Here is a 27,593-nt window from a genome sequence, read left to right as displayed (position 1 = left end):
TTTCTGAGTTCCAGATAAATAGCACCCCACTTGATCTAGTCTTCTGGAACCTGCTCTTTATCCCCAGCTTTCTAAGTGATACACATCAATGGCAACTTTTTTGTTCCACAGTAAATTTTATTTAGGAATGCAACATATAGTCATAGTATCTCAGACAGTGCAGCAAAGTATAAAGACAAATACAAGACATTCAGGAAACAACCGGTTGGCTTCTGTCTTCTGGACACCACGGATCTCTCACTGTTAACAGACTAGGTCTGCTCCAGCACTGGCAAGTTCCAACCCAAGTCTGTGGCCACCTCTGGCACTCATGGCCATTTCAGCAGGCATTTTGTGGATGAACATTTGATGCCGTGTTTCATCTCCATTGTTCTTTTGAAAATGTGACAGGGATTGTGCTGAGGACACAAAAGGGGCCAAGAAACACAGTCCCTGCCCATAGGGGCTCACATTCAATAGTGAGACAGAGAAGTTAACAGTCGGCACAAGACATGCACACGCTCTATGTCGTTTTGGAGCCTCAGGACTGCCACCGGACCCAGGTCTGGGGCAGCTGAGAGGGCTTCCTGGAGGTGAGGCCCAAGATAAGGACAACTGAAGGATGGGGTGGCGTGTCAGCCAGGCAAGGTAAAGACCTCCTGGTGCAAGTCTGACCCTTTCCTCAATATTACATTTAAGTCCCTCATCTGACTATCCTTTCTCCTTTGAAATTCTACATCCCACGGTTGGTCCTATTCACAAGCCCCTTTCTTGCACTGGCGGTCAGTCTCCACAGGCTCAGGCCTTACAACAAGACACCGTCTCCTCGAGTACAGACTCTTCACAGCACCTACGACTATATGTTGGGCAGAGTGGCCGCTTGGCAGACCCTGGCTGGGAGACAGATGGTTTTGGGGAAACGTCTCCAGCACTCTCTACTGGCACTTGGCCGGAGCAGGAAGGATGGGTGGGTGGTGGTTGTGAAAGGGGTCTGAGATACACAAAAGATACGCAAAGAAACCACACCCACAATGCTGCTGCCCAGACTAGAGCGCTTAGAATACTTCCGTTTTCACTAATGCAAAGCAAACCACAGAACTGTTCTCAACGGCACGGTCACATGAAAGAAAGGAACAAACAGGTATTCACTGCAACCAAACACTAGACAATAACTGCGTGCCCCCGCTGCCCTCCAACGCCCTTGGAGCGCACAGGCCCCGAAGACGGCTGGCACGTCAGTCAAATGTGATCCGGAAACTGCGTTCCTGCTCCTTGCGACGCCCCTCGCACACCTTGGTCACCTCCTCCACCTTCCTCTGCAGCAGGGCCGAGTTCTGGTCGACCCACTGCAGCGAGTCCATGTGCGCGTTGAGGATCTTGCAGATCTGCTGCAGCGGGTCGCTGGTGTCGGCCGGTCCCCCGGACGTGTTCAGGTGCTCGATGATATCCTTGAGGTCCTGGGCCATGCGCTTCAGCTGGGCGTCGATGTTCTCGGCTAGCTTGTAGGTCCTCTCGCGCTCCTCGTCAGCGTGCTGCAGGTACACGGTGCCGCTCTGCTCCTTGACCGACTCCTCCAGAGGGCTCAGCAGGTCTTCCAGCTCCTTCTGCTGAGACAGGATGAAGTCGAGCTCTTGGTCCAGCCTCTTCTGGTCCAGCTTCACTTTCTCCACCTCACGGTGCAGGGTGGTGATCTTCTCCCCGTTCTCGATCAGTGTGCGGTCCCAGGCGTTGACCTGGGTGGCCTGCTGCAGGAAGTGCCGCTCCTGGTCCTCTAGCTCCAGACTCCACTTGTTGATCAGACTCTCCAGCTGGGCGTAGGTCATCACAGGGCTGGTGGACGCCCCAGTGCCGGTGCTAGGCCCTGGCGGCGCGGCCACGGCAGCTGGTGCGTTGCTGGCGATCCCAGCTGGTGCCAGTGGCTTCAGATTCAAGGCGAAGCCAGTGGTGGTGGTGGTGGTTGTGGTGGTGGTGGCAGCGGTGGTGGCAGCAGGGGCGGTGGATGCTGTTGTGGAAGTGGTAGAAGTTGCTCCAGGGGCCTTTAAGCTGAAGCCCAGCGTTCCGGCCCCAGGAGTTCCAGCCGTGGTTGAAGGGGGACAAAGGGAAAGCCCCGTGGCGACAGATGAGGTCGGAGCGGTGGCTAGTGAGGCGAACAGCGTGGGGCCAGCACTGGTGGTGGCAGCAGCGGGGGCAGGAGTGGCCGGCTGTGTGGCTCCTGCTCCGCTGGCAGCCGGAGGGGCAGCCGTGAAGGGCAAGCCGGCAAGCGCCGTGGGCTGGGCCGAAGTCCCCAAGGAGCCGATATTGAAACCTGAGGTCCCGGTCTGGGATGTGCTTCCCCCTGTGAAGGAGAATCCCCCCGGTGTGGTGGACGGAGCAGCAGAGGTGGTGGTGGAGCCAAACACGAAGCCGGTGGGTGCTGTGCTCTGGCTGGAGGTGACAGTGCTCGAGATGGCATTGGTGAGGGTGCTGCTGCCGAGCCCAAAGCCGCCAGTGTGTGCCGTGGCTGGGGTGGCCGTTGTGCTGCTCAAGTTGAGCTTCGGCGCGCTGATTCCTAAGGAGAATCCAGTTCCTCCCGTAGCAGGAGTTGTGGTTCCAAAGCTGAATCCTGGGGTCTGTGTTGTTGGAGCTTGGGTCGTGAGTGAGAACAGGCCAGTAGAAGGGGTACTTGCTGCTGGCTGGGAGGGAGTCCCAAAATTAAACCCACCAGTGCCAGATGTAGAGAAAGAAAACCCGGTAGCAGGTGTGGTTGTCGCCGTCTTTGCAGCGCCAAATGTGAACCCGCCTGTGGGGGCCCCAGTGCCTCCAAAATTAAACCCGCTCATGGCTCCAGATTCTGGTGGCGGCAGCTACGCTGGTTCCCAAAGTAAATCCGTCGGTCTGCAACCTTGGGAAGATTTTTAAAGCAGAGTAAGTCACATGATCAGATGGCAGTTTGGGAAAGGCAGCCTCGATGGCCAAAGTGGAGCCGTTTGGAGGGTAGTGGGACTGGGTCATGAGAACATGTGACCGCCACCCAGCTCCCTGCTGTAACCTAGCCAGGCCCTGTTAAGCTAGAGAGGAAAAAGCCCTGGGGGTCACGTACTAGGAACCAGATGTGCTTGGGACCGGCACAGCCACAGCCACAGCCACATTCAGCACCAGCAGGAGTATTTGCTGCCCTAAAGGAGAGGGCCAAAGAGCACCTGAGGAGGTTGGATCAAGGCACTTTTGGAGAGTGGGACTAGAAGCACAAAACACCACCTTCAGAGGCACCTGGGCGGCTCAGTGGGTTAAAGCCTCTGCCTTCGGCTCAGGTCATGATCCTGGGGTCTGGGATTGAGCCCTGCATCAGGCTCTCTGCTCGGCAGGGAGCCTGCTTCCCTTCCTCTTTCTCTCTCTTCCTACTTGTGATTTCTGTCTATCAAATAAATAAAATCTTAAAACAAACAAACAAACAAAAAAACCCCACCACCTTCAGGACCTGCTCCCCAGGATTCCCTGCTGAATGCAAGTGGGAGGTGGTGGACTGATCTGAGTACCGCCCTGAGTGTCTTTCTGGACCTCAGAGAGAGGCCCCAGAAAGCAGGGCTCTATGGCAGGGCATTAGCCCCCTTCAGTGCACACGGCTGACCACTTAGGAGGATGGAGGCCTGCTGGAGCGTCCCCCTGCCTTCCTTCTAAGTCAGCTAACTTAGATTTTTCTCCAGGGACTCAGGAGGTGGTCTCCTTCACCTACAGGTGCATGTGGGGCACCCCCCATCCTCCCAGCCATCTGCAGCTGAGCTGCACAGAGTGGGGAGGAAGAGGGAAAGTGATCGTGGACCAAGAGGATTCACACATGCTCACAGGGCCCTCCACTGACTCTGGTGAGGGAAGAGAAGGGAGTCCAGAAGGGCCTGTGAACACCAGGCCCTGTTCTCAGACACCTGGGGGTTGTGGCTGACCTCAAATTTAACATGAATTCATGGTTGGCTGCCACTGCTCAGTGGGTTCCTAGGCCGCATGACGAGAAATGCCAATTCCAGTGAAGACACCAAGGTGATTCCCATGCAGCTTGCTGTGCCCAGTATGCTCTCCTTAGCCACCAGACCCTCAGCTAACTTCACAACGGTCCTACAGAGAGGTTGTGATGACGGTCCCTATGCACAGACGGGGAAAAGAGAAGCTCAGACGGACTTAACTTGTCAATTCTTACCCCACGGTGGGCCCTGAACCTGGCCATGGGCTGTAAACCCCTCTTTATTTATACTCCATCAAAATGGTCCATCTGGTCACAGGGCACGCAGCCCTGCCCTGGCTCATGGCCGCCATGCTGTACCCCAGCCTCCATCCCATACCCCGCACAGCTAATTTTCCCTTCATCTAAAACAGCTCAGGCAGTTGAGCAGCAAGACTGCTCCCTGTTCTCAGGCACAAAGTTGGTTCTCCAGAGATAAAGGAAAGACCAGGTTTGAACTCTGCTTCTGCTACAAGTCGTGGGTCCTGGGAAAGTTACTCCTGAGCCTCTCTACACCTATTTCCCCAATTCTAACAAGAAGGATGAGCCCCTTCCACTGGGAAGGATAAACAAGGTCATGAGGGAGAAGCCAAGTGCCTGGCCCAGGGAAGCCATCCTATTTCCTGAAGTCCTGTTTCCTCCTCCCTCTCTCTTCTGGGCCAGTTTTACTTCTTCAAGTGTCCTCAGGAATCCTCTCGTGCCCTGGGCCAGAGGAACCCTGCCCCTCTCCAACTTCTACGGCACCCTCTGCCTTCCTGGCAGACCCCAATATTTCCTTTTTCTCCAAAGACCCATGCTTCTCAGGAGATGACCTCAGTGTGGTCCGCTCTGCCCCTGGGGCCACCTGCTTTAAGCCAGATCTCAACTGGCTGCCCATCAGCACCTCCAGGGGTGGGTGTTTGGAAGGTACACTGCTGCCAGACTGATGGGGGCAGTCGCTTTGTCGGGGGAGAGGGGGGTGGCGTGTGGCAGGGCCCTAGACTGTAGCATTTTTATAAAGCTCTTCTGGGGGCTCCTGGGAAAGGTCCCTTCGTTCGCACTACAGCAATGTCTGAGCCCCCGGGCCACTGGGACCCCACAGTGCCCTGCGCCAGACCCCTTCTTGTGGCGAGCGCACACCTCCTCACTTGAGTACCATGGCAAGCCACATCTGCTGTTACTGGCAGCTCAAGGCATCCGAACAGCTACGCCTACATGTCTCTGTTCTCAAGACCTCAGCCCAAGAGAGCTTCTATTAATAAGTTGCAGCTAAATTTTTCCACAAGAGCATTTATAAAAAGCTCTTTGTAACTATTAAAAAACTACAAGAAAAACAAGAGTCTGGGGGGGCTTTTCCAGTTTAATGGCTCACCATTTATTAAACGCCTCATCGGTTTCTGATACTACACATGCTAGGGATGTACTAACAGGGGCAAACACTATTGGTTCAGCCCCGTGCTATGCGCTTTAAATATATTATAGCTCACTCACTCCAAAAGCAGGTCCATTTAATAAACTGGGAGAGTGAGAGGCCCACAGAGGTCACCTAAGCCATGGCCCTTGCCCTTGAGGTAGTCAGAGACATGGGAAATGTGAACTTGAGTACCAGGGCTCTAGGTAGGGACAACGGAGGATGGGGGTGGGGAGGGGTCAATAAGGGAGCATTTTCCTGAGCTGAGCGTGGAAGGATACGAGGTCAGGGTTAGTCAGGTGGATGGGAGGAAGGGCCTGGGTGAGGCAGAAAGGTTGACACAGGTGTGTCTCTGGGGTGCTAAGTGATTTGGTGTGGCTAGAGGGACTGTGTGTGTGTACATGCAGTAAAGGGTTCACTCAGAAGGCCTGGGTTACCCACCCTACACATCAAAGAAAAGACTGGCCCTTTTCTGGTTCCTGTAAGATAACCTGCGAGCCCTGCCAACTTGACCTCTACAGGGGCCAGAGACCAAGTAATGAGTCAGTCACAAAGACACTCCGGCCTATGTGACTGACCCCCTGTAAAAACTCTGGATGCCAAGGCACAGGTGAGCTTCCTTGGAGGGCAGTACTCCATGTGTGCTGTCACATGGTGTTGCCGGGAGAATTAAGTGCTGCTGTATGACTCCATGGGGAGAGGCCACTGGAAGCTCACCCCTTCTCTCTTCTAGACTCTGTCTGGTGCACCCTTCACCCGTGCTGATTGATTCTTTCCCCTTTTGTTGAAACCATGAATCTAACAGCTTTGCTGAGTTCTGTGAGTCTTTCTAGAGAATCACCGAACCTAAGGGTGGGTTTGGGGACTCCCGAGTACATCGTGTGTATAGTGCTGTGTGATGTGGCAGGAGCTGCTGGTCGGGAAAGGACATGTTGATGGCTCAGACTTCATTTTGCGTGAGTCATGGAGGGACTTTAGAGGTGGGGAGACTAACAAGGCCAGACACATGTGCGGGAAACAGACTGGAAGGGAAGAAACTAGAGGGTCAGGTAGCTGGGAGGAGGGTGCAGTGGTGGTCTAAGCCAAGAGCCTGAGCGAGGGGCCAGGACTCTGGGGACAGAGAAGAGAAAACCTCAATCTGGGGAATGTGTGAGTCTATGCAAAAATGGAATGAAGTGTTGGTTCTGCAGGGGTTGACTCAAGTGAACAAAGCCATCAACCAAGACCTGGACTTTGGGAGTTTCTCACACAAATGTGTCTTAACAGATACACACTATTGTGAGCTCCGAAATAGGCTTTCCACTTTACTGAAGGGGCAAGCTTTCCACAGGAGCAGCTGACAGTGCTTGGGTCAGGTGCTTAAGCCTGGGCGGCCACAGACGTGGCATCTGTAGCTGGGCCTGGAGTGAGGAAGGTCTGCCTCAAAGTCACCGAGTTACTGACAAGAGACGCCTACCCCACTCTGTCCCTGTTTGTCAAGCCACATCTGCCTGCCCTCATAGCCCAGGGTAGTCGTAGATTCTGAACGACAGATTTGTCCTGTCCCCTGGCTTTGACGACCACGGTTCTCTGCCATCACCTCCAGCTTCACTCAGGTCCACTAACCTGACCTCTCCAGTTCTTTGCTACTCCAAATTCCATCTTTTTTATTTTTTTATTTTTTTATTTTTTTTTTTAAAGATTTTATTTATTTATTTGACAGAGAGAAACCACAAGTAAGCAGAGAGGCAGGCAGAGAGAGGAGAGAGCCCGATGCGGGACTCGATCCCAGGACCCCGAGATCATGACCTGAGCCGAAGGCAGCGGCTCAACCCACTGAGCCACCCAGGCGCCCCCAAATTCCATCTTTATCTAATTTATTTCCTTAGCCCTATTCTGCGTACAGTTATGACAACACAGACAAAACAAACTCTCTGTAGTGCAACATTCACTCACGCAACAAACACATCTGAGCACCTATGTATGGGCCCTGTTCCAGACCCTGGGAATATGGCTGTGATGGGGAGAGTGAGTCCCTGCTCTCATGGAGCTTCTCCTCCAGCAGAAGAGACAGACAGGAGAACAACGAACTTCATAAAGGAATCCTCTGTCACGCTTTAATAGGCTAAGCATTATGAAGAAAGAAAAAGTGGGGCAGGAAAAGGGGAACAGGGCAGTGGCATGGGGGTAAAGGGGTTGACTGAGTCATACTGAGGAAAGAGCTAGAACAAAGGCCAGGGGCAGGGGGGTGTGGCCATGACAACAGGAGGCCAGTATTGTTAAGGGGCAGGGGCCACACTGTTCCCAAGCCCAGGGACCGATTCTCGCTCCCTACCCCAGCCCATTTCCTGTATCTGGAGCAGGGGTGTTTGGGAATTAATATGAGGGGACCTCGGCCTTGGACCAAAGGAATGGAAGGATTGAGAAGGCAATGTGTGTGTGTGTGTGGGGGGGGGGTCTATGTGACAGAATAATGGCCTCTATACATGTCCACCCCCTAACTCCAAACCTATGAACACGAGAGCTCACATGGCAACAGGGACTTAGCAGATGTGATTAAATTAACGGTTCTGAGATGGGGAGATTACCCTGGATGGACTGCATGGACCCTAAATATAACCATGAGGGTCTTTAAAAGTAGAAGGTGGAGACAGAAGATGTGACCATGAAAGAACATTCTGAGAGATACTATGTCGCTGGCTCTGAAGACGGAGGAAGGGGTTCCAAGCAAAGGAATGCAGGGGGTCTCTAGAAGATGGAAAAGGTAAAACATGGATTCTCCCTCAGAGATTCCAGAAGGAAAGAGGTCCTGTTGACCCATTTCTAACTTTCTGAACTGTAAGAGAATAAATGGGTGCTGTTTTAAGCCACTACATCTGTGATCATTTGTTATGACAACCGGAAGTTGACAGAGGAATGGGGAAGAAAGAACAGGATGGACTCAATCTAGACAAATGGATGGGAAACACATCCTGGAGTTGGGGCCAAGGAGAGGCTGGAGAAGAGAAGTGATAGGGCCAAGGTGCACTGTCTGCCTCTGTGCAACAGGGCCAAGGGAAGAGGATACAGCAGTCACTAGGGCCTGGCAGCTGGGGAGCAGGTGGGAAAAGAACAGAAAGCTGTGATTCTGAGAATCTGGACATCCCCTGCTGCTGGGGTGACCGAATCAGGGGAGTGGATGTGTGCAAAACCCAGCAACAACAGGCCACCTATGTCCTATGACAGAGGGAGGGACAAGGTGGCCTGGAAACATGAGAAGGGCTGATGATGGTGACAGTGTCAGCCCACAGGGCAGGATTTTCTGCTTTTGTTCACTACTGTTATGCCCAGCACCTAGAGCAGTGCCTGGCATGCAGCAGGCACTCCATAAATAACTGTGAGGGACCGACAATCTGACAACTACATTTACAGAGCACCACCTATGTAATGGTCCTGGGCCAAGAATACTAGGTAGGAGCACAATGAATCCTTCCTGGATGGGAAACAGGTGATGTAACTTCAAAGTCACAGAGCAGCAAACACTAGTCCCAGGATGGGAAACCAGATCTTTCTGGGGCTAAGTGCTGAAGTTCTGCCTGGAACAGGAAGGAGATGTCAGAATTAAGTCTTAAAGGATGAACGGGGCTTTCTGGGCAGACAGGTCACCGAGAGAGTAAGATACACAGGCCAGCTTTTGTACTCTTTGTGGCTGAAGCAGCAGGCTTTGGGGAGGAGGGGTTGGGGGCCAGGTCACAGAGGTAGATTGCTAGGCTTGTCCATCCAGTGGAGACAAAGCTGTAACATGGTTTCCCTTCCTGATCCCATAGCTGTCTTTCATCTTCACACCTCAGAAATGTAGTGACCCTGGGGCACCTGGGTGGCTCAGTGGCTCAGGTCATGACCTCAGGATCCTAGGATCGAGCCCCCCATCAGGCTCTCTGCTCAGTAGGGAGCCTGCTCCCCGCCCCCCCACCACCTGCCTAGTTCTCTGCCTACTTGTGATCTCTCTGTCAAATAAATAAGATCTTAAAAAAAAAAAAAAAAAAAAGTAGTGACCCTTCCACGCTAGGATCCTCCACTGGGGATGGAGACAGCTGCTATCCCCTTTCTTTACACCAGTTCAACTCCACTTCATTTGGGGCAGCAGCGAGTATAGCCAAAGAGCTCTATTTCTCAGGGCTTCTCGATGGGGCTTGGGATCATGAGTCCTGGGTTTTCTAGTCCACTGATGGACTGGGATGGGGACTGCAGACAGTAGCCCTGTAGCTGTCATTAGAAGTCCAGACTGTGGATTTCTGTGTGCTCTGAGGAAAAGGGTCTTGTTTGTCCTTTTCTGTCAGTCACTTGGCAAGACTCCACAGCCTGCTGACCAGAGACCCTGCTTCTTCACTCCTTATCCTGGGATCTTAGGTTCTAAATTCATCCCCATGCCTGTTTTATCACATGAAAAACAAGGATTACAGCTCACAGATCTGCAATGGGCACTTAGCACGCTGCACTCTTGGCCCAGGAAAAGCTAACCATCTTATTAATGCAAGTTCTGGCAGCAACTAGAGCAGATGCTCCTGACATTTCAGCCCCATGGCCACCTGGTGGCGCTGCCAACAATGCTGAGGCCAGGGAGCAAAGGAGCTATCACAATTTAGCAATTTAGTGGGGCGCCTGTTGACTGAGTTGGTACAGCGAGGGGCTCTTGATCTCGGGATTGTAAATTCGAGTTGGGTAGGGAGAGTACTTAAAACATAAAATTTTAAAAAATAAATAAATAGGGATGCCTTAGTGGCTCAGCTGGTTAAGCCTCTGCCTTTGGCTCAGGTTATGATCTCAGGGTCCTGGGATCCAGCCCCACATCCGCTTGGGAGGGGGTGTGTCTCTGCTCAGCAGGGAGCCTGCTTCCCCCTCACTGCTTGTGATCTTCTCTGTCAAATAAATAAAACACTTAAAAATAAATAAAATCTTAAAAAAATAATAAATTAGCAATTAAGACTTGGAGGACATGTGATGACAGACTCAGAGAGACCAGAGTAGGAGAGAAACTAGGGAGCACAGGAGATGGCAGCAGGAGAGAAAAGGCAGAAAATCAGAGGCTGAAGGGACTTTGCCTTTGGCCCCCATCGACCCAGCCAGGGAAATCTGATTCCCCGCGGGAGCTCAAACACCTGCTGGTAAAAAAACAAAACAAAACAACAACAAAAAAAAACACCTGCTGGTACCTTTGCCACCGTGCTAGGGGGGAACTCCCTGTCCACTCTGCTGTCCCCCGTTGTCCATCCCTTTCCCCTCCCCCTCCTCACCACAATCATCTCTCTTTTCTGGGTTGTCTCACCAACATGTAAAACAGAGGTCACTGGCCACTCACCCACCCCCAGTCCGTGCATGCTGCTGCTGAAACATCTCTTGAATTAGTTCTTTCTCCCTCTAGTCAAAGATAAACTCTCTAACCCTCAGGAACAGGCGAGCTGAGAGAGCGCCAGCCCTTCAGGAATGGAAATCAACTGATAGCAGCAAGGTGCTTGCTAGCCAGACCACAGCCAAGGCAGTCTACAGTTGCAGGCAGGGAAAGAACAGCAGCATGCTAGGTGGGCTCCAGAGCAGGGAGGGGTCGGTGTAGCCAGACTAGAGTGTACCATGAAGCTGCAGGAGGTGTCTATGTGAAAGGATCTTGTTTGTTTTGAAGGCCTTCCCCAGGCGGCTGGGGAGGAGCTGGTGGTGTTCTGGGCCACTCTGTCAGGCTCTTACACAACCACCATGCCTGGTGGGCATGGGCAACTGTGGTTGCCAGGAACAGAGCCTTCCCGAGAAAGGCAGGAGGCTTTTGTAAGCCAAACTGGCAGCAGGGAAACCTCGGTGCTCCCGGCAGTGTGAAGGCTTCTCTGCCACAGGGCATGGTATCCCCAGCAGTGAAGGCAGGATTGACTCCCCCGCAGTTTTCAAAAGCCCTCTCATCCCCTTAGGCCACTTGGGATTCTGGTCCCAATTTCCTAAACCTGTTCCTCCCTGAGGACCCCCACATTCAAGGTCCTTCAATCTCCCAGGTATAATGAACTTGTGTTAAATATTCGACCTGTGAAGAGAGGACACAAAAGAGGCATGTCTGTCCATCTGTCTGTCTGCTCTTCGGGGGGAGGAGCTGTGGAAAGCCTCACAGCCTGTTTCACTGCCGCTTGTCTTTTCCCCCAGGCAGTGTTCCATGATCAGATTCTTCAACGCCCCTGCACGCTGATTGTTGAGGCAGCTTGTCACACATGTTCCATTTCTCAACCTACCCAATAATGTGGTGCTGGCTATTTTATTTTCATTTTAAAGATTTATTCATTTACTTTAAAGAGACAGAGAGCACACATTAGTAGGAGAAGGAGCAGGTGGCTGGGTAGGGAGTAAGTGAGAGAGAGAAGCAAGAGAAGCTGACTCCCTGTTGAGCATGGGGCTCCCCCGGTGGTGGCTATTTAATTTAATTAATTTATTTATTTATTTTTAAAGATTTTATTTATTTGACCGAGAGATCACAAGTAGGCAGAGAGGCAGGCAGAGAGAGAGGGAGAAGCAGGCTCCCCGCTGAGCAGAGAGCCTGATGTGGGGCTTGATCCCAGAACCCTGAGATCATGACCTGAGCCAAGGGCAGAGGCTTAACCCACTGAGCCACCCAGGCGCCTGGTGGTGGCTATTTTAACAGTTGAAAAAAAAAGAAAAAAAAAGTGAAATTTACATTTTCTGTGAACAGATTGTTTGTTCATGTGGTTTTACGTTCCAAAGGGAATACTGTGGTCTCCGTCCTCCCCCATCCCCACAGCCACCAGCTCTCTTTCCCAGAGACAAGCAGTTAGGTTTCCTGTGCCTCTTTCCAGATTTTTTTTTTTTTATTCATTTAAGCAAATGCAATGCGTGCTCTACCCCTCTGTACACGAGAAGGTCACCTGTCAGACCCACTGTCCATTTTCACTTACTCTACCTTCAGACTCATTTATGCAGGCTTGTCATCCTCATGGGACGGAGGACAGCCAGTCTAGCAGAGGCACCCACAACATGCCTTGGCTGCTCTCTCCTATGGTTGCCTCGAGCTGGTACCCAAATGCTTCTTGGATTCATAGGTTCCCATCCTTCTCTTCCCTTTCTTCCTTCCCCTGAAAAAACTAGTTTTACCCCAAGTCACTTCCCAGCTAATTAGCAATTACATTCTTTACTCCAAGGCCTGAATTATACCCAAAGAAGCTCAGGTGGTGTGGGAAAAACAGTTCCCCCACAGGGAAAACAAATCAGGTTAAGACCTATATGGAAAAGAAGTCAGGAAACAAAAGAATCGATTTTAAGGAAGATTCTAGAATGACGACTCAATATAAAATAACGGGAGTGGAAGAGATCTGAGGAATTCTCTGGTGCTGGGCCCCCTACCTATTTTGCCAAGAACTGTTTTCTCTTCTACTGAAAGATTTTTTTCTCTAACTGCATTTTTTTTTTTAAAGATTTTTATTTATTTGACAGAGAGAAAGATCACAAGTAGTCAGAGAGGCCAGCAAAGAGAGAGGGGGAAGCAGGCTCCCCACTGAGCAGGGAGCCCAACGCAGGGCTTGATCCCAGGACCCTGGGATCATGACTTGAGCAGAAGGCAGAAGCTTAACCCACTGAGCCAGTCAGGCATCCCTCTCTAACTGCATTTTTAAAACATAAGTCCTTTCTTTAAAACAATGTCTTGCACATCACCATCAAAGCTAAGATTCTCTTGATCACTACCCCCCACCCTAGTTCCCACACCTGTGAGGTAACTGCTGTTAAAAGCTGCCTTGTATTTTTTATCTATGTATTTGTATGTGCATTCATAGCCTGAGGAGATGAAATGATTCTAATCTTTCTTTTCTCCAACCATACTCCAACAAGCATGCTTCTTCACACCTTCTTTGGCACAGGCACTTTTCCAGGGCAGATCCTCAGGAGAGTTGCTGGCTATGGATACTTGCATTTTGGTTTTTCTAGGGGCAACCAAATTGCCCTCTAACTTGCCTCTAACCATATTTATTCTAACTGGCAGTTCCTGGAGAGAATCATTTCCCTACAAGCTGCCAGCACCTGAAATTAGGAAACTCTATCAATCTGATGTACCAACTACATTTATTAAAAAATGATAAAGCGCCAACCATTCAGCACTCATTGTATGCCAGCATGGATGGGTAATTCACAGATATCCTCATTCATTCAGTCAGCACACATCCACTAAGACTGAGAACAGGACAGGCCCTGTGTGGGCAAACAAAGACAGTATGTCATGGTCACCACCTTCATGAAACTTAGAGTGATAAATACAAAGAAAAAGTTACCAGAATTGAAAAGAAGCACTGAAAAAAAAAAAAAAAAACTCGCACACAAATATACAGAGGCATTATTCCCTATAGCCAAAGTGCACCCTCGCTGGCAGCCACTCTTTCCCTCCAGCATTCCACTGCAGCCCCACTTGTTCTTGACTGCCTAAGTATTCCTGCCTTGGGGCCTTTGTACCTGTCGGTCCCTCCTTCGGGAACACTCCTCCCAAGTGTCCCCATGGTCACCCTTTACTTTCTTAGTCTTTGCTAAAACTACTCAGTGAGGCCTTCCCTGACTATCCTTAGGACTTAGCACCATCTGAAATAGTAATATACTGAACTTATGGATTTCACTTGTTGTGTCTCTCCATCTGAATGTCAGCTACATGACGGGCAGCAGTTTTGTCTGTGGTTTCCACTGTGTTATCCCCAATGTCATTAACAGCTGCTGGCCATCACAGGCACTCAGCAAATGCTTGTCAACGGAATAAAGAGATCCAGGGGCTGCTTTATGCCAGGTGCTTATACAGACTCCTTCAGTCCTAACCCCTCCAACTGCAAGGAAGGTACCACCCGTATTTCCCTTTTAGGGTTAAGTAACTTGTCCAATGTCAACATAAATGTCAAAGTGAGGATGATTAAGGTAAGGTCTTCTGCCCTCAACTAATTCAGAATTTACTAAGAGTAACAAAGAGATAAATGATAGGATGACACTGTGAAAGAGCTCTCGTAGAACGTACTGGAAGCCTAGAGGACACAGGGAGTACCTTCACCTGGGGAATGGGTTAAGGGGAGGGTCAGGGAAACACTCCTTGAGGAGGAAGGGCTATTTAAGCTTGGTTTTGAAGGATATAAAGGGAGTTAGGGTAGGAAGGAGTTAGGTCAACACCTCATTCCAGGCAAAAGCTTAGAAAGGCAAGGGCTGTTGCCTTGTGGAACAGTATTGAATACCTGTGTTAAAACTGCAAGATGCTGGGGCGCCAGGGTGGCTCAGTGGGTTAAGCCTCTGCCTTCGGCTCAGGTCATGATCCCAGCGCCCTGGGATTGGGCCCCACATTGGGCTCCCTACTCTGCGCGAAGCCTGCTTCTCCCTCTCCCACTCCCCCTGCTTGTATTCCCTCTCTCGCTGTATCTCTCTCTCTGCCAAATAAATAAATAAAATCTTAAAAAAAGAAAAAAGAAAAAAAAACAGCCCACAAGATGCCAGGGGTGCCTGGGTGGCTCCGTTGATTAAGTGTCCAACTCTTTTTTTTTTTTAAAAAGATTTATTTATTTACTTGACAGACAGAGATCACAAGTAGGCAGAGAGGCAGACAGAGAGAGAGGAGGAAGCAGGCTCCCCGCTGAGCAGAGAGCCCGATGTGGGGCTCGATCCCAGGACCCTGGGATCATGACCTGAGCCGAAGGCAGAGGCTTTAACCCACTGAGCCACCCAGGCGCCCCTAAGTGTCCAACTCTTAATTTCAGCTCAGGTCATCATCTCAAGGTTGTGAGTTGGAGCCTGCAACAGACTGAATGTGGAACCTGCTTAAGATTCTCTCTCTCAGGGCGTCTGGGTGGCTCAGGTTATGATCTCAGGGTCCTGGGTTCAAGCCTTGCATCAGGCTCTCTGCTCAGTAGGGAGCCTCCTCCCCACATCCCCGCCCCACCTGCCTCTCTGCCTACTTGTAATCTCTGTCAAATAAATAAATAAAACCCTTAAAAAAAAAAAAAAACTCTCTCCTTCTGTCCACTGCTCTCCAAAAACAAACAAACAAACAAAACAACTCCCCGCCAAAACTCATACCACCAGAGCCAAAGATGATACACAAATGACCAATAAACATAGAAAAATATGTTCATCATCACTGGCCATCTGGGAATGCAAATCACAACCACAATGAGATACCAGGTCACATCCACCAGGATGGCAATAAAGATGGACAAGTGTTGGTGAGGATGTAGAGAAATCATAACCTTCACTCACTGCTTATGGGAATGGAAAATGGTACGGCCACTGTGGAATTCCTCAAAAGGTTAAACTTTGAGTTACCTTATAACCTAGCAATCCCAGTCCTTGGTATCTTCCAAGAGAAATGAAAACACATGTCCATCCCAAACTCGTACATGCATATTTGTAACAAAGAGTATCAACAAGCCAAATGTCCATCAACTTATGAATAGATAAAATGTGGTATATCCATGAAATGGAGTTATCACTCAGCTTTCATTTTTATTTATTTATTTATAGATTTTTTTTTATTTATTTATTTGACAGAGAGAGAGAAGGATGACAAGTAGGCAGAGAGGCAGGCAGAGAGACAGAGGGGAAAGCAGGCTCCCTGCTTCCGAGCAGAGAGCCTGATGTGGGACTTGATCCCAGGACCCTGAGATCATGACCTGATCCGAAGGCAGAGGCTTAACCCACTGAGCCACTCAAGCGTCCCATCACTCAGCTTTTAAAAGTAATGAAGTATTTGGGGCACCTGGGTGGCTCAGTCAGTTAAGTGTCCACCAACTCTTTTTTTTTTTTTTTTTTAAAGATTTTTTAAAATTTATTTGACAGAGAGAAATCACAAGTAGATAGAGAGGCAAGCAGAGAGAGAGAGGGGGGGGGGGAAGCAGGCTCCCTGCTGAGCAGAGAGCCCGATGTGGGACTTGATCCCAGGACTCTGAGATCATGACCTGAGCCGAAGGCAGCGGCTTAACCCACTGAGCCACCCAGGCGCCCCGAGTGTCCACCAACTCTTGATTTTGGCTCAGGTCATGATTTCAGGGTTGTGGGATCAAGTCCCACATGAGGCTCTACACTGGGCTTGGAGCCTGCTTAAGATTCTATCTCTCAGGGAACCTGGGTGGTTCAGTTGGTTAGGCATCTGCCTTTAGCTCAAGTCATGATCTCAGGGTCCTGGGATTGAGCTCTAAGTAGGTTCCCTGCTCAATGGGGAATCTGCTTCTCTCTCTGCGTTTGCCCTACATTCTGCTCATGTGCTCTCTCAAATAAATAAAATCTTAAAAAAAAAAAAAAAAGAAAAAGAAAGGAAAAGATTCTCTCCTTCTTAAAAAAAAAAAAAAAAAAGAAAAAGGAATGAAGTATTGACATATGTTACAAAATGGATGAAGCTTCAAAGCCAGATAAAAGACCATCTATGACGTTATTACATTTATATGAAATGCCCAGAACAGGATAGACAAAACTAGAAACAGAGAGCAAGTTAGTGATTGCCTGGGATTGAGGGAAGGGAGGGAACAGGGAGTGACAGCTAACGGATATGGGAAACGGGGTTTCTTTGGGGAATGATGAAAATGTTCCAAAAATTAGATTGTGGTAACGGCTGCACAACTCTGTGAATGTACTAAAAACCACTGAATTGTACACTTTAATAAATGGAGGTGTGTTATACAATACCTCAAAATAAAACTAATAAACAGACCAACCGGGCATGGGATGGCAGGAAGGGGTTGAGAAGGCAGAAGTGAGGTTACAGAGGTGAGCAGGGGCCAGGCTCAGTCCTAGAGGGCAGGGGCTAGGCAGAGAAGTTTCCAAAGATAGGATCATGCTTTCTTCTGGGGACAAGTGAAGCTGGCATGGGAAGGAGACTGGAGTTGAAATGCTCCTGTCAGCTTTAAGCCCCTCAGGGGCTCCCCGAGAAATGCAGCTGGGCATGGGGGGTCAGATAGAGAGGGACCTAAGAGTACGCAAGGTGGGATTTTATAAAATTCTATTTTGTAGAATCACACTCATCTGTGCTCCCTTCCCAGCCTCACTCCCTGTAATCAACACTAGCACCTCAGGGGAGAGGCAGTGATGTCACTGGTGAGGGAGAAAAAGGTCCAGGCTGGGCTGTGGCAGAGACCGTTGCCATGAAGATGGTTTCTCTGGGGACCAGGTGAAAGCCACCAGAAGTTGGGGGTGGGGGAGAAGAGTGGCTTTGACTCTGAGAACCAGAAACCAATCACAGCCCCAACCTGCCTCTAGGTATCACTTCCCATGCTAACACTTCTGGAGATTTATTATGTGCTGGGCTGTTTGCAATGCTTTACCTGCACTGGCTCCCATCTTTATGAGGTGGGAACTGTTCATGACCTAATTTCACAGACATACAAACTAAAGTCAAGAGAACTTCAGTAACTTACCCAAAGTCACACAGGTAGTCAGTACTGACCCACGCTGTCCGATTCCAGAGCTGAGCTAACTACACGTGAGCATCTCCAATGTGACTTTTCCACCCCACCCCCATCACGTGCCATGTCTAATACTTCCTTCCCACTCTCTAAGGACAGCTTGGGCATGTCTGTCACCTTCCAGACCTGTGTTTCACTCTGAATCCAGTTCAGTGCTGTCCACCTTCTCCAGCTATAGGCGAGACTCCTGAAGGCTCAGAGTGAAGGGGGAGTGATCAGCTGCTCTTCCCTGTTCCTGCCTGTGGAATCTGTTCCCAGTCTGCGCAGGGGCAAGAAGAGGGCATAGGGCTCTTGAACTGAAAGGGAGGCTCTGCTGGTGCTGACCCAATGCTCTCCAGGGGCAGTCCCCACATGTGTGGGGGGCACCTGGGAAGCATGGGGGCCATTATGGCCCCCTGCCTCTGCCCCTCTCTCTCTTGCTCCCCTCAGCTCCCACCGTTACTGGCCATCCCAGGAGTACTGGCAGGGTTCAGGTCCTGCTTCCTTCCTCTGTGTTCAAGTCACCCAGTGGGAACTATACACGTGGCCCACCCCATGGCAGGGGGTTTCCACTTCTTTTCCCTCATTTGGAAGGATGAGCTGGTTTGCTTTGAGAAAGGGAAAGCAGCCCTGGTAGCCAGGTCCTGGCATGCTCCAGTCAAATAGAGCAACTCCAGAGGATACCAACATCAGGCAGGGCCATTCTGACTGTAGTGGTGCAAGACCACTGTGGAATCATATTTCAACACAGACAAAAGCACAAACATTGTCCAAAGCATAAAAATGACCAACCTCCCCTTCCTGGCTCAGCGCTAACGGGTGATTCTCATATTAACCACAGCATTAGCTCTGCTCATTCCTCTCCAAAGTTACTGAACTTAACCCAGCTGCCATTCTAAGTCCTCCTTAATACCCACTTCTTGAGATGCCCTTAGCACCCCAACGGTGCGTAGCTCCTTAGCTGCAACAGCAAGAAACCCAAGTTGTTCAATTACATGTGTTCCTGGTGGCCTCTAGCTGGAGGCACAGCCGGTTGATAAGGGACACACAGGGTAGTAAGACAACAGCCCCTCTGTGTTAGGCACCCAACCCTCAAGGACAATTCCTGGGACCTGCTTCGCTACTTCCCCCCAGACACAGCCCCCCCTTTTAAAAAATATTTTATTTATTTGACAGAGATCACAAGTAGGCAGAGAGGCAGGCAGAGAGAGAGGAAGAAGCAGGCTCCCTGCTGAGCAGTGAGCTGGATGCGGGGCTAGATCCCTGAACCCTGGGATCACGACATGAACCGAAGGCAGAGGCTTTAACCCACTCAGCCATCCAGGCACCCCAAGCCCTCTTGACTTTACAGGATGGGACTGGGTCTGAACAAGGCCCTACTCTTCCTCAAATTTGGATCAGTCCAGCAGGGAGAGGTGTGGTCCAAATTGTCAGCAACTCTGGAAGGAGGAGTACTTGGCTCCTTTGGTTCTCTGCTCAAGGCAGAGAGGATTACAGATCTGAGGGTGAGGGGATATTACGGAACCAAAGGTCAGGGACGACCTGCAGTCTGAGAGTCTCTCCACACTCACAGTTTGTTAGGGTTTCTCTCAATTACTTGCCAACCTTTTAGAACTGTATCTTACAAAAAATGCTGGATTTTCAACTTCTGTACAATCGGGAGCTCTGCACCGCCGGGCCAGTACTGCTACCCAGCAAGTTGGGCCACCCCTGAGCCACACCTATGCCTTCTGGGTGCCGGGGGCTTTGCAGGCCTCTCCCTGACACACGGCCTTTGGGTTTGCAGAGGTGGCTCACATGCTGAGCCAGGAACAGTCCTACGTCTTTTCACGTATCATCTCTTTGGTCCTCATCTATTGACCTCTGAGGGTTGTTACTGTACTCAATTTAGCGACGAGGCCACTGCAGCCACCTCTGGAAAAGGCAAGAAAATAGATTCTCCCCTCCAGCCTCCAGAAGGAACACAACCTTGTGAACCTATGTTAGACCTGCAGTCTTCAGAATGGAAAGGGAATAAATATTGTTGCTCTGAGCCACTAAGTTTACAATGGTATGTTCCAGAAGCCACAGGAAACCTATACAGAAGATGGCTGAGGTGCTGGAGTTGGTGCAGCAGCGTGAGACCTACCTAGGCTGGAAGACCTGTGGCCGCCTCTGCCCAGTGACACACGACGGGAGCAGGGAAGGGCTCTGAAGCTACTGGGCCACGTGGCAGATCGATGCTGTACATGCCTGGCCTCTACACTGCCTTTCCCCCAGCTGGGATGGCCTTGGCCTTCCTGCCCTTGTTTGCTAGGACGTCCGCCTCTGCCTCCTGCCCCCACCCCACCACCACCTGCATGACCCAGGTACCTGCCCTAGTGCCTCTTCAGAAAGAATCTAGGTCCATCTGATGCAAACTCTATCCCTTTTCCATCATGCCAGGCTGTCAGCTTGATTGGGAAACCAGCGAGGGGTGGCTGGTGAGGAGGGCCTCCACTAACATAAGGGAGATGGGGAGGAACAGGTCGGAATCAATAGATTTGGCAACTGTGAGCTGCAGCAAACCTGCAATGAAGGTCTGGATGAGGTGGCCTCCCAGTGGGCTATGCCCTAGGCTGGGGGTCAGGGACTTCATAGATCTGAGGGAAAACAGGCTCTCCCTGGGGTTTGTAGGGCCCTGGAAGCTGTGCAGTATTGCAGAGACCTGGGCTCTAACTAGCACTGTGATTGCGCACAACCCTCTTCAGCTCTTGGGACCCCAGTCTTGCCCATTGCAAGACAAGCAGGTTTACTTCTGCAATCAGAGGCCCCTTCTCAGATATACAGGATCCTGCGCAGGTGGCTGCTCTCCAGGCGCCCCCTGTCCCCATCTCTTTCCAATTCAGGGCTCTAGGGCTGTGCTAACCAGGAACTGTTGCCAGGTGATCCAGGGCCCCCAGAGAATCCCCTCCACTCCCCCTCCCCATCAAAGAGTCTGGGTGATGCAACCTGCCTGCAATTTTCACCTCACTCCCCAAGCCTGGCTCCTCCGCACTGAAAAAGAGTCCCCAAGCCCCACCCATGCTCCCAGTTCAGGAGTTGAAGGAACTGGGGCACCTGAACCCAGGGACACTCTGCAAGCTGAGCGAGGCAGAGGCATCTGAGTCCTGGAAGTGCCATGGGTCTGGGTCAAGAGTAAGCACAGAAGGCTCAGGGTGCCAAGACCTGGGCTCAAAGGTAGCCACTGATGACCCACCACCCACAAATTAGGATACACCGGAAAAGGCCAGGGACCCAAGGGTGCTAATTGGCACCCACTCAGTAGGAATCAGTCGAGCTGATACCAGGGCTGAGTTGGGGGAGATCCAACAGCTAGGGAGAGAAAAAGGTGCAAGGGGCTGGGACAGGAGGACCAGTGTCCCTGCCCCAATGTCTCCTCAGTCAGCATAAGCGGCATGTAGCTGGCAACAGGATTCCCACACGAAGCAAGTTCATTTCCAGTTACTAAAAAATATTCTACCTGGCCACCCTCTCAAACACCCATAATCCCAGTCTCTTGAGACAAAACCAAATTGAGGGGTATTACACAGAATAACCAACCAGCACTCTTCAAAGCTGCCAAGGTCATAAAAACCTAGCAAAGTCTGAGAAACCACTGCAGACACCAGAGGAGGCTAAGGAGACATGATGACTAAATGTGACATAGCATCCTGGAACAAAAAAACAGCATTAAGAAATCAGAATAAAGCAAGCACTTTAAAAGCACACACCGATGTGGGGTCTTCAGTTGTGACCAATGTACCACTGTAATGTAAGAGTCAACAATGGGGAAGACTGGATGAGGGGTATATGGGAACTCCCTGTACTATCTCTATAACCTTTCTGTAAATATAAAATTATTCCAAAATAAAAACTCACTTAAAAAATACCTTGTTCACGTTTACGTGCTAAAAGATCTTTTCAGAAGACCACCCAAGAAGCAACCGCTGTTAACCACCGTGTATATTGCTATGTTTCTATTAACTGAACTCCATAGTTTATTCTGGTACTATTTGTGGAAACCGAGGCACAGGGAAGTGAGAGAAATTGCCAGCAACCTAATAAGTCGGGTAGAGTCAAGGTCTGAACCTAACAACCTGGTGCCAGAATCTGTGCTTAACCACTACTCTATGCTGCCTAGGTAATAACTTAGCTCCTATAGGTCAAGTCCCCAAATTCTGGCAGAGTGGACAGTAAGTGCTCTAAGTGAGAGGAGTCAGATCTCAAGACTTCCTGCATGGAACAGAAGCCTGCATATCTTCATTCCCAGAGAAATCTCAAGATAAGGGTTCCTCCACCTCTTCAGCCACACTGAATGTTAAGCTGAAGTCCTGGTGTCCTGCTGTGGACAGATACAAGATGGGAAATGAAGGGGTTTCTGAAGCAAAGACCCACACCCACTTGGGCTACAGGAAGGGCTAGAACACAGGGAGGGAATGGTCAGGAAGCCCCCTCTCTTTTAGTAAAGGGCAGTGCACATCTCCCTATTTTGGGCATGGCTGGTAAACTGATCCAGTGGGGGAGAAGTGAAACAGAGGACCCTCTGAAAGGAATTCCGGATGAGAGCTTAGAAGAAGGGCTCATGGGAGGTGGGCAGAGGATAGAGAAAAGAGAGAGGGTGATGATGCCTGTTTCCTTGCAACCGCGCACCGCCAATGCTGCTGAGCGTCCACCATCTGGAACCGGGAAGAGTGGGGATGGCTGGCAATTAACTGACGCCCTGAAGGGGTGAAGAGGACACAAGAATGATCTACCAGCAAGGTTGGATGGTCCAACGTCTGGGGCTCTTGCCAGGGCTGGAGGAAGAGTTGAGACTGGACCCCAAACTGGACCCCCAGGAAGGGGTGGGGTTATTAAAAATAAAATACGTCATACAGGCACATAAGAGCACGGCTCTGGGTTTCACAGTCATCGAATTATTTGACTTTCACCAGGCAGAGTCAACTATTTTCCTCATTTTGTACGTAGTTCCCGATCTACGAGACTACAGAACTTATTTGCCACCGTCGCAGGTCGGAAATTTGAACGGCGCGCGCGGTCTCATTGTGACTCACACCAGAGTCTAACCCACAAAAACGGTTCTCAGCGTGGGGCGGCGGTTGGGGGATGGAGACTAGCATGTGGCAGGCCGGAAATTCGGGAAGCGGGGCTAACGAAACGAAAAGTGAACTGGTGCAGGTCTCAAAAACAAAACAAAACAGGGACCGAATCCCCAGAATCGGGGGGGGGGGCTGGACCTCAGAGTCAGAGAGACCGAGAATAGAACCCCAGAGTCAGAGGGAGCAAAAGGCCACCCACCCCGGATCAGGAGGAGGGGGCCGGAACCCCAGGGGTAGGAACGAAGACGGGACTGGATCCCCAAGTCAGAGAGAAAAAGGCTACACTTTTGGGGTGGGGAGGGGCCCGGATCCCAGGATCCCGGAGAGGAAGGGGCTAAGCCCGCCTCCCGGTTGGGGCCACGCGGGGCGGGGCGCGGAAGGATCCGGGCGGGCGGGCCGTGCTGCGCCACCCTCGGTATATCTGTCCCCAGTCCCCGCGGCCGCCTCATTCCCCGTCCTCAGATCACAATATCTTCTCAGGCTACCAAGACGCCCTCTCCGCCCGCGTAGCCCCGGCTATGGCTCTGTAGCCGCGACCCCCTCCGTGTCCCGGCCCATTTCCGCGCTTACCGCGCTTGCGCTCTTCTCTACCGCCTTCTTTTCTTCAGCGGAGGCCGCCGCAGCCTCTCCTTTCCGCAGCCATGGAGTGAGTAACCGCTCGCCCCTCCCTCTCCAACCGCCTTTCCCGCCCTTTCGAAGCTCGCGGCCTTCACGACCAGTCGGGGGGGGGGGGGGAGACGAGAACGAGGAATCACGGTCGCGCAGGCGCAGAAGGGGAAAGACGCGCCGTTGGCACGTGGCCGAGCATGCGCATTCGGCCCGATGGGGGAGGGTGCGTTCTCTGGGAGAATGTTGGCGTTTGAAGACAGTCTGCGTGCAGGTGCGCCTGCGCACTAGCCCCAAGCGGGGAGGGGTCAACGAGTCTGTCCGCGAGCGGTTGCTCACGTGCACAACCCCATCAGAGCCCGTAATTTTCTGTGAAGGGCGGACAGTAAGCAGCCGCACACGCGCACTGAGTCCCACAACCCCCGTAGGTGTGACAGCAGTTGAATCGGTAGCGGAGCATGCGCTTTGGCCCTGGGCGAGAGAGCCGCGCGTGGAAGGGTCGGGGTGAGGGCCGGGTTTTCTGCCCGCCTCCCTCTCTCCCGGCTCCACGTTGCGCAGGCGCATAGCACAATTTATGTTTCATTCAGGCACCTGCTGGGGCGGTGGCTGGGGCCGACTTAGATTGACAGGGCGGAGGGGAGGCTTAGAGACTAGGGGTTAGGAAGGGGGTGGAACTAGGAAAACTGCTGCAGCGAAGGGTGGGGCTTGGGGTGGGGCCTATTACGATAGGGGGCGTGGTCACGCTAATTTAACTGAAGGGTGGGGTTTCGATCGGAGAAAAAGTGGGGCCTCTGGGGAGTCATCGCGAAGGGGTGGGGCTAAGGTAAATGGAGGCGAGACTTGGGCGGGACTGGGCGGTCATCGCAATTTTCAAAGGAAACCGCGGAACTTGGTAGATAAAGCACATTAGTGGAGGGCTAGGGCTGGGGGAATTCCCCTGGGAACTAATTTGAACTGGCCTCTTGGGATGAGGTGGAGCCTAAAGGAAATGCTTAGAGGAAGGGGTGTGGCTAGAAGAAAATTCTCCTGGGATTGAATTTTTTATGAAGTGGAATATTGTGGGGAGGGTGGGAGGGCTTAAGGAAATTCCCTTGGGAGACCATTAATTAGGTTTCTGCATTAGAAGGAGTGGGGCTTGGGAATTCTTTAATTTTTTAATTTTTAATTTTTATTTTTTTTTAGATTTATTTATTTATTTATTTGACAGAGAGAGAGAGAGAGAGAGAGAGAGATCATAAGTAGGCAGAGAGCCAGGCAGAGAGAGAGAGGGGAAGCAGGCTCCCCGCCGAGCGGAGAGCCCGATGCGGGGCTCGATCCCAGAACCCTGGGACCGTGACCCGAGCTAAAGGCAGAGGCTCAAGGCACTGAGCCACCCAAGCGCCCCATGGAGCTTGGGAATTCTAAAGAAAAGTAACTGGTACCTAAAGAGAATTCCCTTGGGAGTATGTGGGAGTCAGAGATTTGGGGAAAGAAAGCACTGATTTAGAATTCCGATAGGGCAAGGTGCAGTGTGGAGTCCATTTGGAAGTGCAAGGGAGGACCCTGGGGACGTGGAGCTGTGGCTTGGTTTCTCTGCGACTTTGGTGGTGGATGAGGATGGCCTCTGACACTACCTCCTTTTGTTTTACTTGTAGGTCTTCCACTCTCGCCTTGGTGCCTGTCTTTGCCCAGCTGAGCAACCTCCAGAGCCTCCTTCCAGCTGTTGGTTCAGCCTTCCTCATTGCCACCCCTGCCCAGAGCCTCTGCTGCAGCCATGTCACTCCTGGCGACCCTGGGGCTGGAGCTGGACAGGGCCCTGCTCCCAGCTAGCGGGCTGGGCTGGCTCGTAGACTATGGGAAACTCCCCCTGGCCCCTGCCCCCCTGGGCCCCTATGAAATCCTCGGGGGAGCCCTGGAGGGCGGGCTCCCAGGGGGAGGAGAGCCCCTGGCAGGTAAGGGCAGGTGGGGAATGGAGGTGCAGCATGGGGGCAAGGGAGAAGAATTCATTGATTCATTCAATAAATATTTATTGAATACCTGCAATGTGCCAGGGGTTACTTTAGGTGCTGGGGGATAGAGCTGAGACAAGACTGATGTAATCCCTGCCTTCCTAGAACTCACACTCTATTGGGAGGCAGATGGAAGACAAATTAGGTGATGATGGGTTGGGATAAGTGGGAAACACTTAGTAGCTGAGCTGGAAAATGAAAACAGCGTCCTAGGTTAGAGAGGATAGCCAGGAAACACATTGGAAATTTTTTGGCTAGGGCCTAAAGGCGGGGAAGGAATAAGCCATGAAAAGACTCAAGGGAAGAGCTTACCAGGAAACAGCATCCCAAGAGGCTCTGGGGCAGAAGTTATTTTATTCATTAGTTTATCCCTAATGCTTGGCACATAGTGGGTTCTCAATAATTAATGAATTAAAAATGAAACAGTCTCTGTTGTGTGTGTGGTCTAGTTTGCCCTTTAAAAATAGTAAGTCAGAAACTACAGGCATAGGGTAATCCGTAAAGCGGATGTTGGAATGGTTGAAGAAATGTCTGGTTGACTTTGGTTGTTTGGGTCATTGGTTGGTTGAGTGGTTCTGTGACTGGTTTAATGGGTTGACTGGTTGGTTGACTGATTCAGTCTGTTGATTAGCCAGCTGGTGGTTAAGTTGGTTGACTGGGTAGTTGATTGGTTGGTTAACGGGTTGGTTAGATGTTTGGCTTGTTGGCTGGTTTGTTGATTTGGTGAATGGTATGATGATTCATTGATTGATGGGTTGACTGGTGGGCTGCTTGGTGGTTTCACTTCATGCATGGCATGAAGGAAACAGGCGTGAGTGAGCACCAGGCTAGGTGGAAGACCAGGAGCTCAAGGATATTTATGTCTCTCCCCCAATCCTCCAGGTGACGGCTTCTCTGACTGGATGACTGAGCGGGTGGACTTTACAGCCCTCCTGCCCCTGGAACCCCCCTTGCCCCCAGGTGCCCTCCCCCCACCTTCCCCACCCCCACCTGACCTGGAAGCCATGGCCTCTCTCCTCAAGAAGGAGCTGGAACAGATGGAAGACTTCTTCCTTGATGCCCCACTCCTCCCACCATCCTCCCCACCACCACAGCCACCACCCTCAGCACCGTCCCTCCCTCTCCCACTCCCCGTCCCCACCTTTGACCTCCCCCAGCCCCCTGCCCTAGATACCCTTGACTTGCTGGCCATCTACTGCCGCAGCGAGACTGGGCAGGGAGACTCAGGGTTGGCGCCCCTGCCCCCACCACAGCAGCCCCCTCCCCCTCCCCCTCTGCCCTCTCGCCCGGCCCCCTACCCCAATCCTGCCACCACTCGAGGGGACCGCAAGCAAAAGAAGAGAGACCAGAACAAGTCAGCGGCTCTGAGGTACCGCCAGAGGAAGCGGGCAGAGGGCGAGGCCCTGGAGGGCGAGTGCCAGGGGCTGGAGGCACGAAACCGGGAGCTGAGGGAGAGGGCTGAGTCAGTAGAACGCGAGATCCAATACGTCAAGGATTTGCTCATTGAGGTGTATAAGGCTCGAAGCCAGAGGACCCGGAGCAGCTAGAGGAGCAGGGGCTTTGGGTGAGAAGGGACACTGGTCTTCAGCTCCAGCTTGCTTCTGTTTCTGGGGCTGAGGTAGGAGGGTCTCTCCCATCATCCCCTGGTCTGTCTCCCCCCACCCTCTTTCCCTTTGTCTCCTCTCCTGTCCATTTCTGAACCCGATCCCCTTCTCCCTCCCCAGAATCATGGAGTGTTTGGCCTCAGCCAACATCTCCACTCCTTAAGTAACAGCTGAGGGCCTGGGGCCTGCAGGGAGTCTGTGGAGCAGGGGAGAGCTTGCAAACCTGGCCTTTCAGACGGAAGCGAGGCCAGGAAGCAGGGCAGAATGAATGTGCAGCTGAGGACAGGAAAGCCAGCTGGAGACTAGGGCAGGGAGGGTTTCAGGAATAGCCCTGCTTACAATATAAGCAAAAAGCAAGCCAAGTGACCTTGGGGAAGTGTATTTGGACTGGAAGCCAAGAGGCGGCCAAGTTCACAGAGCAGGTGAATATGCAGGTAGACTGGGAGGTGGGCAGGGGGGTGGGATCGCGGCGATTGGTGACTGGGTGTTCATTTTAGCTCTGGGAGGAAATCAGTGTTTGTGAAGGTGTTGGGGAGGGGCTACATCTAGGGGAGGGAGGGCA

The 27,593-nt window shown here is 51.5% G+C and overlaps 3 protein-coding genes across 4 annotated transcripts in view; 1 reads left to right on the top strand and 2 right to left on the bottom strand.

Annotated features, from left to right (window-relative positions):
- The window catches only part of IL4I1 (interleukin 4 induced 1), a 36,655-nt gene extending 13,164 nt beyond the window's left edge, over positions 1–23,491 (bottom strand). For both annotated transcript variants that reach the window (XM_059152051.1, XM_059152053.1), the window contains exon 1: positions 23,404–23,491. The gene's annotated coding sequence lies outside the window, so the exon portion shown is untranslated. The remainder of the gene's footprint in view (positions 1–23,403) is intronic.
- NUP62 (nucleoporin 62) lies at positions 97–23,543 on the bottom strand. Its single transcript, XM_059152058.1, has 2 exons — positions 23,404–23,543; positions 97–2,860 (listed from the first exon to the last, which is right to left on the bottom strand). The coding sequence occupies exon 2, from the start codon at positions 2,796–2,798 to the stop codon at positions 1,215–1,217; it is 1,584 nt and encodes a 527-aa protein (XP_059008041.1). The 5' UTR covers positions 2,799–2,860; positions 23,404–23,543; the 3' UTR covers positions 97–1,214.
- ATF5 (activating transcription factor 5) lies at positions 23,189–27,593 on the top strand. Its single transcript, XM_059152061.1, has 3 exons — positions 23,189–23,479; positions 25,074–25,370; positions 26,310–27,593. Exons 2-3 carry the CDS (start codon positions 25,193–25,195, stop codon positions 26,972–26,974), a joined length of 843 nt encoding a protein of 280 aa, XP_059008044.1. The 5' UTR covers positions 23,189–23,479; positions 25,074–25,192; the 3' UTR covers positions 26,975–27,593.

The sequence above is a fragment of the Mustela lutreola genome, chromosome 16 (assembly GCF_030435805.1).
Source record: "Mustela lutreola isolate mMusLut2 chromosome 16, mMusLut2.pri, whole genome shotgun sequence".
Lineage (NCBI taxonomy): Eukaryota > Metazoa > Chordata > Mammalia > Carnivora > Mustelidae > Mustela > Mustela lutreola.
Note: the sequence above shows the minus strand (reverse complement) of the source record. Positions and strands in the feature narration are given on the sequence as shown.

What these genes read in the sequence shown, in the direction of transcription:
- NUP62 (XM_059152058.1), bottom strand. Translation starts at nt 2,798, where the DNA reads ATGAGCGGGTTTAATTTTGGAGGCACTGGGGCCCCCACAGGCGGGTTC.
- ATF5 (XM_059152061.1), top strand. Translation starts at nt 25,193, where the DNA reads ATGTCACTCCTGGCGACCCTGGGGCTGGAGCTGGACAGGGCCCTGCTC. An exon ending in GGGAGGAGAGCCCCTGGCAG is followed by an intron (nt 25,371 to 26,309) that starts GTAAGGGCAGGT and finishes CCAATCCTCCAG; the next exon opens with GTGACGGCTTCTCTGACTGG.